The 16382-nt window shown below is 37.5% G+C and overlaps 1 protein-coding gene across 4 annotated transcripts in view; it reads left to right on the forward strand.

The window, feature by feature from the left end:
- Window positions 1-16116, forward strand: part of LOC116381771 (potassium voltage-gated channel subfamily C member 1-like) — a 44841-nt gene extending 28725 nt beyond the window's left edge. Inside the window, exons 5-6 of one of the 4 annotated variants that reach the window (XM_031844183.1) lie at window positions 98-301; window positions 13689-16116. In XM_031844183.1, coding sequence (XP_031700043.1) covers window positions 98-294 — 197 coding nt within the window. In that variant the 3' untranslated portion in view covers window positions 295-301; window positions 13689-16116. Of the gene's footprint in view, window positions 1-97; window positions 302-7391 lie in introns of all 4 variants that reach the window. The other 3 variants (XM_031844184.1, XM_031844185.1, XM_031844186.1) reach the window with 3 other exon arrangements.
- Window positions 16117-16382: the final 266 nt, after the last annotated feature.

Below are 16382 nucleotides of genomic sequence, written 5' to 3' on the forward strand. Positions count from 1 at the left end.
CCCCCCCCCCCCCCCCCCCCTTTTTTTCCCCCCTATGTGCATTACCTTCATGCTCATAAAATCCTGACACTTTTATTATTTTACTACTGCAATTCAGCCACCACCACTGCCGCCAACCTGCACCAAAACACTCCCTCCAAACTTTCAACACCCCTTGTTGACAACAAACTAGAGGCAGCAGCCCTGGCACCCAGCCCAGACTCCCCTCTGACTGAGGATTGGTATAAGATGGAAGGGTCTCTGTTACAGCAGGACCTCAATGCAAACTCCACCTCCTCCTGGATCAAACCATAGACCAGAGGTAACGCTGACAAAAAGTTAAAAAGTAGTGGAGCCCTTAGCCTAGTCAGCTTTTGACTGAAAACATACAGAATTTTTGATCTGGCTCTCCATCACGTAGCATGTTTTGCAGTTGCACAAACTGCAGTACACTCCAACACGCATGTAAACACAGATGTAGCTGCACACACTATGCATGACTTCAGATCACAGATACATCACCATATCCACAATGTTGTGTCTACATTTTCAATAGTGTTTGAAGTGTCACTCATGAAAAGCCTTCTGAAAGTGTGCTGTCAGTTTTACAGCAAGCGAATAATGCAAACGGTTGAGCTAAGTTTAGGTAGCGCTTGAATCTGAATATCAAGATTTGGGTGGCATTTTAGGGTGCGTCTGATTTGTGAGGTATCTTATCCGATGAAACCCAACCTCAGCCGAATATCCTAACTGCATAAAAAAAATTGTGAATTCAGCGACAATCTCTATAAACAATGTACACACATTTTTTAAAAAAGAAAATGGGATTGGTCTGTGATATCGGGACACCCACAATAAGAAGTGTGCACAGAGAAGTGTACACTTGTGTGAGAGCTTACAACTTGCACAGAGTCATGAGTGCAAAGAGCGCATCCACGTGGGAAGTGTATATGTGCTAATACATCCAGCAGCTCAAATGAAAATAACCCAGTTGTCGTGTCCTGTGTCAATAACTAATAAAACATAACACTGAAGAAGATTGAACAGAAGCAGCGGGCCATGTTGTTGTCTGACGTGCCTCTGTGTTGTTGTTGTTGTTGTTGTCTCTCTCTTCAGGTTGTGTCATATCACGCGTGTGTATGTGGGCTTTTTCATTCTTACGTGTTATACACTGTGTCTCTGTCCTCTCAATGCCGAGTGTTGTGTTTGTGTTGTCGTGTGTGGCTTAATTTTGTTTTTCCCTTCTACTGTGTTTACTCGTGTTACTCCTTACCCCACGGACCTCCACCTTGGCAAACAAAAGCACTCACTGCAATTTAGAGAGGCTTTGCCTTAACAACAAACTCTTTCTACAGTTTTTTTTTTTTAAATCTATATATGTACATGTACTCATGCACAGGTCAAACATACTCAATGGCACTTAATCCTTCTATTCTAGAATACATTTCAGGCTCAAAGATGGGCACAATTGCATGTACATATGCAGTATTTTATGTCAAATCAATTGGCCAGCCTTGATAGTTTCACACTGTTGTGACACTGAGTGAAGTGTTGTATGACAATCATCTTTCCAAGGCCTAAGGTCACTGGGGTCAGTAGAGCCATCCAGGTCAAGGGATAGTACCTCTTGAAACATGCCACGCTGAAAACAAGCAAATATTTTAAACTGTTAATGTCGTTTCTTAATTCAGCTTTGTAAACAAGGCCAGTTATCGCTATACTTCTTTACAACAAAAAATACTGTGTTGTGAGCGTGTAATGGATCTGAAATACTACTCCCTAGACCACGTATCTGTGCTTTCTAGTGTAGTCCAAAGATCAGGACCTTTTGTATTTGTGCTGTGGAGGCCTGGATAGAAATCAAAAGGATTAGGAGCTGCACTCGGTGACTGAAACACTTATTTACCAGACAGACAGACAAGCGCTTTGACAGATTTGATTGAAAAGTGGCTACATGTTGTCTAAGGTAAGCAAGCCTGGAGCTTTCCGAGTCCTTCACTTACAGGTCCCTGACATTGCTCTCAGTTTCAATGGTTCTTATGTATGAACTGCAATTTAAGTCTTATAAAAATCCCTCTTTAAAGCAAATCAGGAGTCCATTGAAGACAACAAGTGTCATTATGCTGAAGCTTCAGGGTTTTGGGCTGCACTGTGATTCATACATTTCGATTGGGGATCTATAATGGATCTGTAATCTATAATATTTAAGACGTTGAGGTCTTGTGCACTGGACAAAGAGATTTTACTTGGTGCTTACAGTAAATACCAGTGACATTTGATCTGTTTGCCATCTCTGCAACCTGATTCTCTAGCATTTGATATACAGTATCTCATGTATACAGCCCTGTGATACACATATAACCTTCCTGACGGCTAGCGCACCAACATTAGTAAAAAACAACCCATTGGGTTTATGCTACGTCCCTGTTCTCCTCTGATGAAAAAACATTCTCCTCCTTGTTTTTAAAGAGGGATTCTCACGCTGTCTAAAAGTTATTCTTGTGTGCTTCAGTTGTGATTTATTTTGTAGATACTCGCATAAGATGTCTTTGCAAACTTATTTTTATTACCTCTTCAGTTTCTTCTCTTTGATTGTTGGCCATTTGACTTCCTACGCACCCAATGCAATATGCATGTCCCGCTAAGGTCAAACGGTCAATCACCCCTTTGATTGCCCACTCCCAATCACTCCTCTAGACCTTCTTCAAGGGCCTCGTTTGTCTCTCTCCCTCTCCACATTCTCTCCTTTCAGTTCCTCACTATATGTTTACGAGTTGTTTTTATTTCTTTTATTTATTGTGTGTTAATGTCCTGTGTTTCTAACTTGGTTTGTACGTCTTTCATTACCTATTTTTGTGGAGTATTATGTTGTGGTTATGTTGAGTTTTGTGTTGTAGTGTGAACACTTTATATTTTTGATGTGCCTAAGATTACGTTAGATTTATTTTAAATTTATATATTTGGGTCTGTGGTTATGGTCTTTTTTTCTTTTTTTTTAAGTCTTTGAGTTTTGTACAATTGTGTTTTGTTGTTTGATGTTTCGATTTCCCCTATGTTCTTCCTGTGTTCTCCTTTGAGTTTTACTGTCACCTATTATCTGTCTTCTGTGGATTGGAATGATAAAAGGAAATTGCCAACACAACAGTGAATTTATTAACAAAAAAACTGGCACAAATCTCACTGGTTCAGGACATTTCCAAGAACTTATTTGACGAAAAAACCTAATTATTCATTACTAAATTCAACTGAAGCCATAATATGAAAAAGATGAAAAAGAAAGTTTTAAGTAAAAAACTTTTATAGTAAGACGGGCGCATTCGCTCTCCATCCACATCTCATCCCACTCCTTGTTTACGCAGTTTTATAATATTCATATTTAGGACATTAATTAGGAGAGATTGGTGGTGGAATTATATTTCAAGACCAAAGGTTTTATAATATTCACTTACTGGCCACCACAACACATCTGTTGTTTTTTTTGCTTGTGCTCACGCAAAATTATTCATCACAGACAATTTCTGTTGTAGACAGTTATTATGTTAAGTGGCTCAGTACAACAGGCTACAACTAAATAAAATATAATACCTTTAAATTCAACTCCCTAGCTACTTTTGTGTGAAAACGTGTCAGTGTACTCGGTATGTAAAACTTGTCCTCCATTGTCTTGCATGTCCTAATGTGCGGAACAATACTACTGTTTCTTTCAATGTTGCCTCATCACAACAAACCCGTAAATATTCTTTTGCCTCAGCCAGATTTTTACTTACTTCTTACAAAGGAAAAAAACAACTTATAAATAAATATGTATGTATATGAATGAGAAGTATCACATTTGAAATGGATTTGAGCTTCAATGACCACAGCTGACGCATATGGGTCTGTAAGACCTACATACCGCTAACAAGAGGAGGCAGGTTGCATGTCATCAAGACACCCCAGGTTCTATATGTACTGTATGGACACATTGTGGCTTCTATACTGGTCATGAGGACACCGATACATCTAATAATGGGTAACAGGAGATCACACCGTCTTTAACAGGCAATGGATCCCATGTAAGACGGATACAGTATGGGGTTGTTCCAAGAATAGCATCTGAACAGTCAGCAAGTCCTGTGTCCTCCACGCGCTCATACAATTATAGGACATATGTCAGCTTACATAATAGCGACAGTCAAATAGCTCTCTGCCTTTTACACACATACAAGAATGATTAAGCCTATTAAGCCTATCCAATCTTTTTCATTTTAAATGATCATTTCCTTGGTAAACAGTCTGGTCAGAATATTTGCAGTTTTTCCTCTCTCTGTTCCTCTGTGTTTTCCCTCTCCATTACCTCCTCCTTCTGTGATTAACACTCATTCTCCATCCCATTCCCAGGCCACCACTTCAGTGCAAGTGTAACTAAAGTCTGACTGTAGGTACGTACTCCCTTCGTAGTGTAAATTAAGTGTGACTTTGGGCAGGAATTATGTCATCACTGACTGCAGTGACAGCCAGACTCACTAATTCCCCTGATAGATGACCCCCAGAGCACAAAACCCCTGTTGATGTTGTAAATACAGTACTTAGCACAGTGAGAAGGAAGCTAGCAGACCGTGACAGACTGCAGTGGCTGAGACATGATTAACTTTATCAGCGCTTTTATTGTCATTTCTGAGAACTATCGTTATCTTGAATTTGACCAAGCAATACTTTCATACATCAGCAGAAGCAAACCGATGTACCAATCAGCCAACTTTAAACCGGTCACTGACATATATCGGAAAATCATCAGAACCACGTTACTGACGCATCTACATTATTCTTCATCAGTTTCACCTTCATCCTGTCATCAGAGAGGAACTCTTTTTTTTCCTTTTTACATATTTTACTCATATCACACTTGAGAAGTGTTTTAAATCCTTTGGTTTGAGACTAAAAAGAGAAAATTAAAGGACATTTGTTTAAAGCAACAGAGACAATATCAAATATAGAGTTTAAAACAGCAAACATGAACACCTATAGGTTTAGCAGTTGCGTCTTACTATGTTTGAAGATCATAATGTATATGAAGCATAGTATTCTTAGTCTTTTTATCGCGTGAGCAGTGTGTACTCTTCCCTTAATTTTTCTCTCTTCACTCTGCATGCAGAAGAATAGAACCAACGGAATTTCACAGTCGAATCAAAGCCCTTTGTTGTAACTGCATAACGGACTTTCCAACTTTATTGATGTGAACTCCCATAGTGAATACTCGTCATCGTTAATCGATAGCACCCAAGTAAAGCATAATATTTGCACATTTGAGCTGTTGGGACATTACTATGACAGTTTAAATAAATACTACTAGGTTCCCTCTACATCGTCAATTTGTTGTCTATATTGTTATACCCTATATATGTATATTTTTTTATTTTAAAAAAAGACAAACTTATTTTAATGGCAAAATCAAGACGTTTCTAACTTTTAATGTGAAACAGCAACAGTTGGTTGCATTGCAGCAATTGAATGTGGCTCTGACACGGTGTCAGAGAGCACAAGGCTGGTATGAATTCGATCAAATTAAGATGGATTACATGCATACACTATTTCCTGTGAAACTCTTGTGTACGTGAAGGCAATGTGAAACCAGCACAGGAATGGTGGAGTACACCACCAACAATTAAAGCTACTATAGAGAGGTAACTACTGGATGCGTTCAATGTATTCAATCGACATTGACGAAAAAAGGCAGACCAAACATTTGTATCAAAAACAAAGTTTGATTTCACCAAATCTTAAGGATTGTGTCTCTGTTCATTTGGGCCAGGTGAAGGGTTTATCAGATAATGTTAATTTAAGATTCACAATATCCACCTCCAAGTTCTTTTGTCTGCGCATACTAGCATTTATTGTACTTCTGCTATTAAAAACAGGTTTGTTTGTTTTTCTTTCTCTCCTGTGATTCAGCATCACAAACATGGCTGCCACTTGATGCAACCTGACAATGTGTCTCCATACATTTGGGTGGTAGAACTAAACTTGAGATTGAAGCAGAACCACAGATTGACCAGACAGCTTCTCAGACATATTTGTGGGACATGCAGCTTATGAAACCCACTGAAAAATGTATCATCAATATTTTACTGAGTTGCCATCCGACTAATGCGCCTGAGCTAGTCAGAATAAAAAAAAGGACTTTTTCATATAGTTGGCTCAAATGATGCGTAATCTAGAGTGTGGACTGTGCACCACAATATTATTATTTTTTTCATTTCAGCAGGAAGGACAAAGGGCGGCATACTGAAGCAATGGGTGCTCTTTGTTGTCTGACAGTGGCCTTGCGATGGTTGGAGTTTGACAAAAAATATACACTTACTTGTTAATTTAGTCACAATCTCTGTTAGCATTGCAGATTTATTGCATTACATCCAAGTTAAATTTCAGCTAATGTATCACATTCCTAATAAAACTGTAAAACTCCATCCATTATGGGTCAGTTAGCCATTGATAGGGCAGATTAACTGCTACCTAACAATGTTGTTTTCCACTTCACCTGATGCACTCCTTGCTACAGGGGAAATTCAACGTCTGCATGCTCTGTTACACATAAATACAGCGGGAAAGGACACACAAGCCAATGTGTTATTTCTTAGATGAATTGGTTTTGTATACCTACGTTCAAGTACATGTATTATACTCTAAAGTCACTTGCACAAGTGGGCCGTGTCATTTCCCACTGTAACAAAACACAAACTGATCTCCATTACAGGATGCTATTACTGGGGGATAGGAAGTGTTTTTAAATGTTGCAGGGAGAACATTGTTGTGTTGGCCATCTGAAGTTTACAGGAACCCAAAGCAAATTATAAATGGGCTGTTTATAAAGTCGAATGCAAGGCAATTCATTGTTCTACATAACTTCTTTGGTGGTCTAAACTTTTTCACCTTGAACATCATGTGGTCAACTCCTACACTGTATCAGTGATATCTATGCATTTACTACTTGTTTTTGTGTTAAACTGTATACTGGTAGCCTATTATAGGAGTTAAAACTCTTAATATCAAAGAAACTTTTGCTTTTCTGTTTTGAAAAAAAAGACATATCATAACTCGCATTTTCTTGTTTTGTCTTGTCTTGTCTGTCTTGTGTGTGTCTGTCCCTGTCTGTCCTTTATATGTCTTTATCATTTGATAACATTTACAATTTCTTACCCTTAATTTTTTCTCTCCACTTATGTGATTCTTTTTGGATTTTGATTTCTTCTTATAACATCTTAAACCAATGCTGTGTAATCTTCATAACAAACCACCTGAATATGCAAAATTTGTCATAACATGCCAACACATCTCAACCACGATTTCCTTTTATTTCATTGGTATTCGATATCAATCACAAATAATATAATCTAATGAATGCTTCGATGATTCAAATTATTTTCTTATTAAAGCAACGGGCTACGAGAAATCTCGCAGTCTCAATAACATATCGGGAATGGCTGGGTCATCGCTGCGGCTTGCTCCCATCACTAGCCCACCCTTTGAAACCTATGAGGCCCCAGGACCACTGCGCCGCTGTCGCTCCCCCATCCCCTCCATTTTGTAGCGAAAAAAAAAAAAGGATGTTCCTGATTGGATGTTAACAGATGCCGTGGATTAGCTGTGGACTGACCGCATTAAAGCCTCCATTTGGATTGTACACCGTGCAAAAACAATAGCAATAACGTAAAATGAACTTGAATGTAGAAAGAATGACCCCTTGTCTTGTGAATCTAATGGTTTATGATGCATGAATCAGGTTAGCTGATGGGGTCGAATACAAAGTGTACACTGTTATTTTAGATCATAGAAAATGTAAAAAATAAATAAGATTTGGATGGGTTAGTAAATAAAATAGTAGCTGAGATTAAAACAACATTAAAACAAGTGCACAGTTACATTATAGAATTTAGGATTAAGTGTGTAGGTGGACATCCATTTTTTTAAATGTTCTGGACCAAACAAAAAGCTCTTACCACTGTCCAGATAAATGACCATGAAATGAGATACTTCAGTTCATTTAGCCAAAGACATGAAGACATTTGTAGATAAGATTGATGTTGAAAAGGTTTCTACTTCCTGTCTTTTGTAAATATTGATGTATGTAGCCTACAGCGTAGACATCATTTTGGTATTTTTTATCAAAAGACAGCCGAGACAGCTTCTATAAGACCTGGTAATAACACTTCATTTTATCATTGGACACTTTATGGTGATAGTTTACACAGAGGTGTCAAAAAATGTAAAACAAAAAACTTAGCTTAAATGAAAAGAACACAAATATTGTACCGTGTAGTTTGTTTTATTACATTGCTGTCAGGATCCCATGTATGCAATTGCTACCTTCCGGTGTACAGTTAAAGAAAGGTCTATTCAGATTCTTTCTTTAGCAGTTGCAAGCATGTTGTTTCTTACATTTCTACATATCTATCAACATCTAATGCATCATATGCAATTAAAACAATCATATTCCCAAACAAAAATATGAATTTCATCATATGCCCCAAAAATATATATATATAAAATAATTTATTAAAATTTGCAACCGTTTAGTTGTTGACAAGGGCACAGGTTTAGTTTAACAAGGAGGGATTAGGAGGAGGTTAGTTGGAGATGGGAGACTAAGTTGTTACATGTAAGACGAGCTAATGAAATATGATTTGATACGTAGGAAATGAAGCATTCAAAGGTCTTTGCAGTCGACAGATGAACAGTAAGCAGAACATTTTTTTTAAATCAATGCTTTTCTTTTTTACGTGCAATAGTTTTCTGACATGTCGGCTTGTTAATATACAATGCTGGTTGTTAGCAAAACCTAATGACTTAATGTCATTCAATGTTTGAACTTCACACTACCTTATAAACCCAATTAGTTTTGGGTCTTTGGTAAAATAGCACAATTAAGCGATCCCATCGTTAGAGATACATTTATTTTTGATGATGGTTAATGACTGAGTGGACATTATTAAAATGTTAATCAGAAAAGTAATGTAAATGAAATATATACTTCTATGTAGACCCATAATCTTTCAAAGAAATCGAATTACAATGTATTCAGAAATAATACATAAACTAACTACATCAAATATAGCTACTTATAAAGTCAGATATGGATGAATACATGATTAATAACATACGTAAACAAATACAAGCACTTTACTAACAGTCAATGTTATTACTAACCTTTAACGTCTGCATGTTGGGATAAGACACAGACCATATTACAACAAATTATTAGGTTGAACATTTGAGACTACCTGATCAAACGTCTCTCTCTAAGGATGTTCAGCTTTTTTAAATATCTCTTCTGCTTCATTTTTACGTTTTTATTAATACTTTTTCCATTAGTTTTAAACTTTCTATTTAAATGTTTGTCTAAAATGGTTTTGAAAAAGAAAAAATACAAAATGCAATCTATTAATTATATTAATTATAAAGAAATATAACATTGTTTACAATATACCATTCCCTTGAATAATTTAAAATGAACAATCTGTTTTATAGCTTTTATTTTTGTAATGGAGGTTTTTCCTCAGACTGCCATTCTCACATAGAAATACATCTTATGTAAAAGTTCAGCTAAAAAGATTAAAAAAAGAATAGTGACTCATTCACATATGCAATAAACATGCAATATTATTTTAATGCTGGAAAACATGCTGTGCACATACATATATAAATATGCAGATCTATTTTTAATCATAAAAATGCACAGACTTTGTTTACTTGTAATCTTTGATTCAGCTGTTCGAGGAGTATTACAATGACACCATGAGCCATTTGTCCTGTTTTATTTAAAGTCATTGTTACTGGTCCTGTGAACTTGTTGATGTTGTGACTGCCACTTCTAATTGTTTTAGATTTGTAATAGTTTTATATTTTTTTCACTTGTACTGGTAATGTGTATTTCATTGTGAGGAATGCCTTTTCTGTACTACTGATTGTCTAAAATAGAATTTCTCGAAAAAAGATACGATGTTGTATTTAACTGTGCTTAGGTTCTTTAAAAAAGAAAAATTTAGTAAGACTAAAATCATGAGGACAAACTGTAAGTTCTTTTGAGACAACATTTTTTCGCAGGTGTAAAGAGAGAGTATTTAGAGTATTTACCTGTTTAGAGAGTCAGGTCCTGAAATTCTTACTGTCATAATCTATGGTCCCGATTACCATCATGTCTAAAAATCGATGTGCTTCCAGACTCTTCAACTTTGAGAAATTAGATATGCAGTATTGTGATTCAGGATGAGAACTATGACATCACTTGAATGTTTGGTTGATTCTGTTGTCGACTGGGCTTTGAGAGGTGTGTACAAGTTGTAGTGTCTCATTTATAATAGATCCCACCACAGTCACTGCAAGAAGTAACGATTGGCTGGCTTTGTTTGATACGGGTTTTCGAAGGCCATCGCACATATCTTCAGACCGAAGTTGCTAATAGTCGTGCTTATACTCAGTATTGTTACATTTCACCATTGTGATGTCAGAAAATGACAATCATTTTGTGTCGTCTGAAAATATCTGAAACAGCATGCAGAGCTTTGTGTCTCCAGTGAATCCAAGCATTGTTTGACAGCATCTCCTTAATGTATAATGTCAACCTAAACTAAGGGAAGGAAGGGAAACTCTGGGATAGTATGTTTTTAAGTTGATTTCACGAGCAGGAAATGTTTTTTGTGAAACTGTAACGAGTACAGTTACACACATTGATTGACGTGGGTTCAATCCTCAAAGGTAATCTGAGTCCACATCAGCACACTTGAGTATTAGTCTGTATTTTTGTTAGCATCACTTCCTTCAGCGCACAAACCTCATGAAACCTGTCTAAGCGCACAAGCATACTGTATCATCCTAAAATGACTCCACAATGTGGATGTAACAATTTGCGATACTTTAAATGATACTGGTATGCCACTTTATTTTGGAATGTACATTTTCTGTTACAGTCAAGGGAAATGTCCATCTTATATATCTGCAATGAATTGTTCAGTCTCACACACCACTGCTTTCATTTGAACATTTATGACGAAAGAAGTACTGTATTTGTTTATATTTGCTTTGTATTGTATCAACACTGAATCTGAAGAATGTCATAATTGTGGTTCTGTTGATCTTAAAGAGTCCTATCACATAGTTGTGGCCGATGCAAGTCACTCACTGTAGGACACTGTGACGTACACATTGTTTAAGTAAATGAAACAGGCAGATGTTGGAAGTGCCTCTATGAGGCCCTCGTAGGCTCTGATGTCAATTTAGGAGTTCATGCAAACTAGCTAGATTTAACTAGCTAAACCTTCCAAGCAATGCGTAATAGGTCAGTAGTTATTATTGAATATGTACATATCTGTATCTACACATGTGAATACATTAAAGTCATGCAGAATGAATGTATCGATGTATACTTTGTGAGTGCGGGGCGCTGGACGTTTCATAACAAATGATTTAATCTATCATCAGAAAGGTTTTATCTTGCAGTGCTCAATGAAGTGCCAAACTAACCTACCTACACCACTTAACCTGGCTTTCATAGGAGTATGCATTTCAAGAACAAAAAGCTTGTTTGTTTATTGTTTTTACAGTACTGTTTCTACACAGCATACCATTATTAATTCAGCTGCAATGACAAAGGAACAATTTGAGTGCGTTCTTGGCTCGTTGTTGTTTGCTTTGATAAGAGCTGGTTCTACATGAACTAAGTGCACTGTATTATATTGAATATAAATGTACAGTACATGTAAATATTTAAATGGTTGGTATTGTGATACTGTTTCACTATTGTATTTGGATTTAGCAAGCAAAGGAATACTAAAAGCTGCTGTACTGTAAGTACAGTCGTTTCATTTGTGATAAGAAGTGGAGGAAATGTTGTTTGATCAACTTTGAGTTGTCGGTGAGATTGACACCAGTTAAACTTCTGTGTGTTCCTATCTTGCATAGTATAGCATGTAATATCCACTAAATGAGTGTGATATAATGATATAGAACTAGACAAACAAATGTAATGCGGGGCACACGTGAGGTAAAGCAAGCTATCAATCCTCTTGAGGCAACAATACATTAATCAAAGAAGTTCACCAAGAAGCTGGACCGACTAGTATCATCAATCAATAAGCTGTTATGATTCACAGCACCAGTGCTTAATGGCAGTGTGTAACAACACGAAGGCAGCTTTGGCACTGTGTCAGGATGTTGTTGGTGCCAGGAGACAGAAAAGTCTGGTTGTGCCCAAACAGACTGTGGTGTGTCTTTAGACTTGTGTAAATGTGCACGGTTTTGTGAAAAGTGCAACACAGAAGAAGGCATATAACGTACAGGTATTTATATATCTGGCACTTAGATTCTGGACATATTTGAGAAATTACAAAGATTCATGCATTTGACAAAAGGAGAAGGTCCTGTTACTCTTGAAAAGATTTGTATGACGAGGCATGGCATTGCCTCTGCGTTTCAATTTACAAAGTCTGTGCTTAATGGGTGAGCATGGTGGGTTCGATGAGGATAGGCAGATACTGTAGATGAAGGACTTTTATTCTTGGTTGACTAAATCCCTAACAATTACCATACAACGGTCTTGCTAACAGCTCTGGAGAAAACTGCAACTATACAGTGGAAATTGTCAGAGGAAGAGGGTGAAACGAAGAGCAGACGAAGAGCTAATGCGGCTGCAATAAAGGATGATGTTTATATTGGTTTGATGTTTGCTGATGAGACCACAACAGAAGTGTTTAATCTCCCAGTAAATAATGCCTGATGCCAGCACATGTGATACAAGAATTGTTTGCCATAAGTGTCGGCAAAGATTTGACAATGCTCAACCTACTCTTGGTGACAAACATTTTCTTGAATTTGCACCTGTGTTTGCATGACGTGTCGCTGCAGTTGGGGGTTAAGCCTCCTGAAATGGTGTCAGCCCGATGTGTAATTCTTTTACTTCTTTTAGATTTGAAAACTTCCATGAACAGCATTGAGTACAGTATGTCTGTATGTGTCCATCTGTTGAAAGTGTTTTTTTGTACATATCATTTAAATTAAAATGATTGCACGCACACACACACACACACACACACACACACACACACACACACACACACACACACACACACACATTAGTGAATAACTCATCACCTAATCTTGTTCGAGATGGTCTGTACATAATTCACAACTGTAAATACGATGATTTGCGGAGGTTTGGCAGAGGTGGGAGCGCGGTGCTGGTCAGTTGGCTGGCAGCTTGTTTCATTCAGTCTACTGTTTGTTTTTTCTAATGTTGTCTGCCACCAGTTTTATTGTCACCATTTCTTGATTTTGATTTTCAAGAATAACTTCTGTGCCAACTTTGTGTACTGTATGGTTGAGATAGACTGTTTTCTTTAGCTGTGTTAGAGTTGTCATTACAGTTTAAATGTGTGCACTTCATTCTGACATGCACAGTTAACCAGCAGTTTACAGGTAATGGTAATCCCTGATTACTTCCCCTATTGTACAAAATTTTAGTTACACCATAAAAACTGTGTTATTAAAAACAATGTAATTGGCAAATTCCAAAATATGAGATTGGTTTGTATTAGTGGATCTCTATTATAAACCAATCTAGTGCTTGTAATGTTACAAGTTTTAGTTAAGTTTCAATTTGACTTGAACATGATTTCTTACAAATTCTGATGATTCTCTGTGAACTTCAAATTAATGGCTTTCTGTTCTTGTCTTCACAGTGTTAAGTTTCTAGCATTCGCCTTCTCTCTAATGAGGAGTCGGTAACCGGTAAACACAAATTTGCGGCGGGAGCCACGTAAGCGTCAAGTGTGACACGGATGGACGGTTTAAAGGAGATCTTTGGGGTGACAAGAGAGAGACCAGAGGTTAATCATGAATTAAATAATCACATGGTCTGCTCCTCACGTTGTTACCAAAGCGGCCTCTTGGAACTCCGACCACATTTTTGTCAACTGACCTTTTTTTCCCTTTTTTTCTGAAAACTGACTGAGCATTGCACTGACACACTTTTGGGAGCGAAAAGGACTCCTGATTACACATTCCAGATGACATCTCTCTGACAACATTATACTCGCCATCTTGTAGGATGACCAACTCGGTACCGTCTACAGTGCTGAACAACTGAGCAACTTCACACGTTTCCGAAAAAAAAACCACTCTTCTTCACAAAGGACTGAATGAACAATGTAGCATCTCTGCTAACATATTGTAGCATTTGTTGGCTGGGAAATAACTTGACTTTATCCATCGACAGTTGGAAGAGAGAGGAATTTATGCATTCGAGGGATCTTTTAGATGTCATTTTCCTCTTAGGTTCCTTTCCAGTGAAGAAAAAAGAAATAGAGTACATGAGAGACAAAGGATTGGTCTTTCAGTGCATATGAAATCAATCACAAATGCACAGTATTTACCAACACACACACTATAGTCCCTAGTTCAAGTTTAGCACTTGTATAGCATGTTTGCCACTGAACCTATGTCTTCCATTCTCTTCTATCAGACTGAATCACTGCCCTCTTCACGACTACCGATAATCAAAAACAGCACTAACTATGAAGTTGATCAAATGAAGCACATGTAGCATCAGCTCAAACAGGTGGTGTATGGCATTTACTGTCCATTAGACTCACCTGAAACATTGACCAAAAGAAAATGGTGGGAAAAGACTTCTCTTTATCTCTCATGTACTGACACGGGCTTGGCCGAACGTCTATGTGGAATACCAAAGGTCCTGTAGCAAGCGCTTGCTGAATGACCTTCTGTAATGTATAGTATAGATTAAGAGGAATATTCCATTGAGGATGAGGCTTGTACTCACCCTCACACTGCCCATTGCCTCTGTTTGGTACAAACACATTCCTCTAAAAGTACTTTAACTGCCACTAGCATCTCACGTGCACATTTAAATATTACAAGTATTTTTCCCATGTCTGACTGACGCAGTGCTCAGTCACAAAGAGCAAAAAGACTCAAGGAGACGAAACAAAAGTATTTGAGACAATTGTCAGTCTTTAATATCAAAGGATATTGGCCTGCCTAAAGTACAACAAAAAGGACGTCCTTGCCGCAAGGACACTTTTTACGTCACATAAAACTGTCCATTAGCTGGAAATTCTGTTTTATCAGTTTGAAAGGGACCAATCAGATAAACGCTCCTCCTAACGTAAGGCCGACACTGCCAATTAGGCACAAGAATCTCAAGTTGAATACTGCCCCATCTCTCTCTTGTCCTTCTTGCTGCCAACAACTGCTTCTGAGGCAAGTCGATGTCAAGATAAGGATGGCCCATCAGGGGAGCCCTGAGGCAAAGGGAAAATGAGAAGAAATGGACCAAGAGTGGAAGTGTACAAAGAGAACAAATCTATATTTTGATAAACAAACCATAGCTGCGGAGGAAGTTTCTGAGCAGAATAGGTCCAGAACGGAAGAGACGAGAAAAAAAAAAAAAGAGATGCAAATGTTAATAGAAAATGTGGCATCATGAAATGCAGTCAAAGTTCTGGAAAAAGATTGGAAGTGAATATTTTGGGGGATGTATGGGGGGTGGGTGAATTCATCTTCACCACAAGCACTGGGGACATGTTTTTTGAAAGACAATGAGCAATGACCGACTCTTGCCGATAAAGACACAGGGATGACAAAGGATGGACGCTGAGATAAACAAATGAAAAAAAAAAGATAATGCATTTTTGTAACTTTGTTTACCAGCATGACTAGTTTGCATGACTGTCTTTTCTGCAAGCCCTTAGTTGAAGACAAGGGTGCTAGAGATACAAAAAAAAGAATATATAAAATGAACTAAAAAATGTTATATGCAATTAATGTTTTAAAAAAGATTATAATGAAAGAGAAGAGCTATATTTTGTTTTGAAAAGTAAAAAAAAATGTGAATATTGAAACATGTATGTTTGCAAAGTACACCCTGAACTATGTTTTGTTTGATGAAATCTCTCTGCTACTACTGCCCTACATTCCCCATTCCAGTGTTTTCGACCGCTGCCATAGTTTTTCTTCGTTATGCATCGAGCAGTATGTTTTCTAACCATTCAATCAACAGCGATCATTTGCCAAACTATAGCATTTGCGCAAAGGACGTTTGTTGTTAACCACAAAGTCCATGTTTTCCTCCTTGAATCATTTGCACAACTATCGTAGCAGCAACAGCCGCAGCAGCAGCAGTTCCAAAACAACAGCTCTCCATACCACAACTTTGACTGCTTAAATAGTACTCATAGTTTGCTTTTTTTCTTTGGCAATAATACAAGAGTTGTCACATGATTGTAGCAGGGCAAATGGAGAACCTCGAGTATCTTCAACGCCTCAGTGATAAAGAGATTTGTAAAGGCCTTGGATATCCCAGTTCTGTTCCACTCGTCCTAAGTAGAAAAATGGGAGTACAAGTGCAGGTTATC

This window comes from Anarrhichthys ocellatus, unplaced genomic scaffold, assembly GCF_004355925.1.
Source record: "Anarrhichthys ocellatus isolate YVR2014 unplaced genomic scaffold, GSC_Weel_1.0 scaffold4, whole genome shotgun sequence".
NCBI lineage: Eukaryota > Metazoa > Chordata > Actinopteri > Perciformes > Anarhichadidae > Anarrhichthys > Anarrhichthys ocellatus.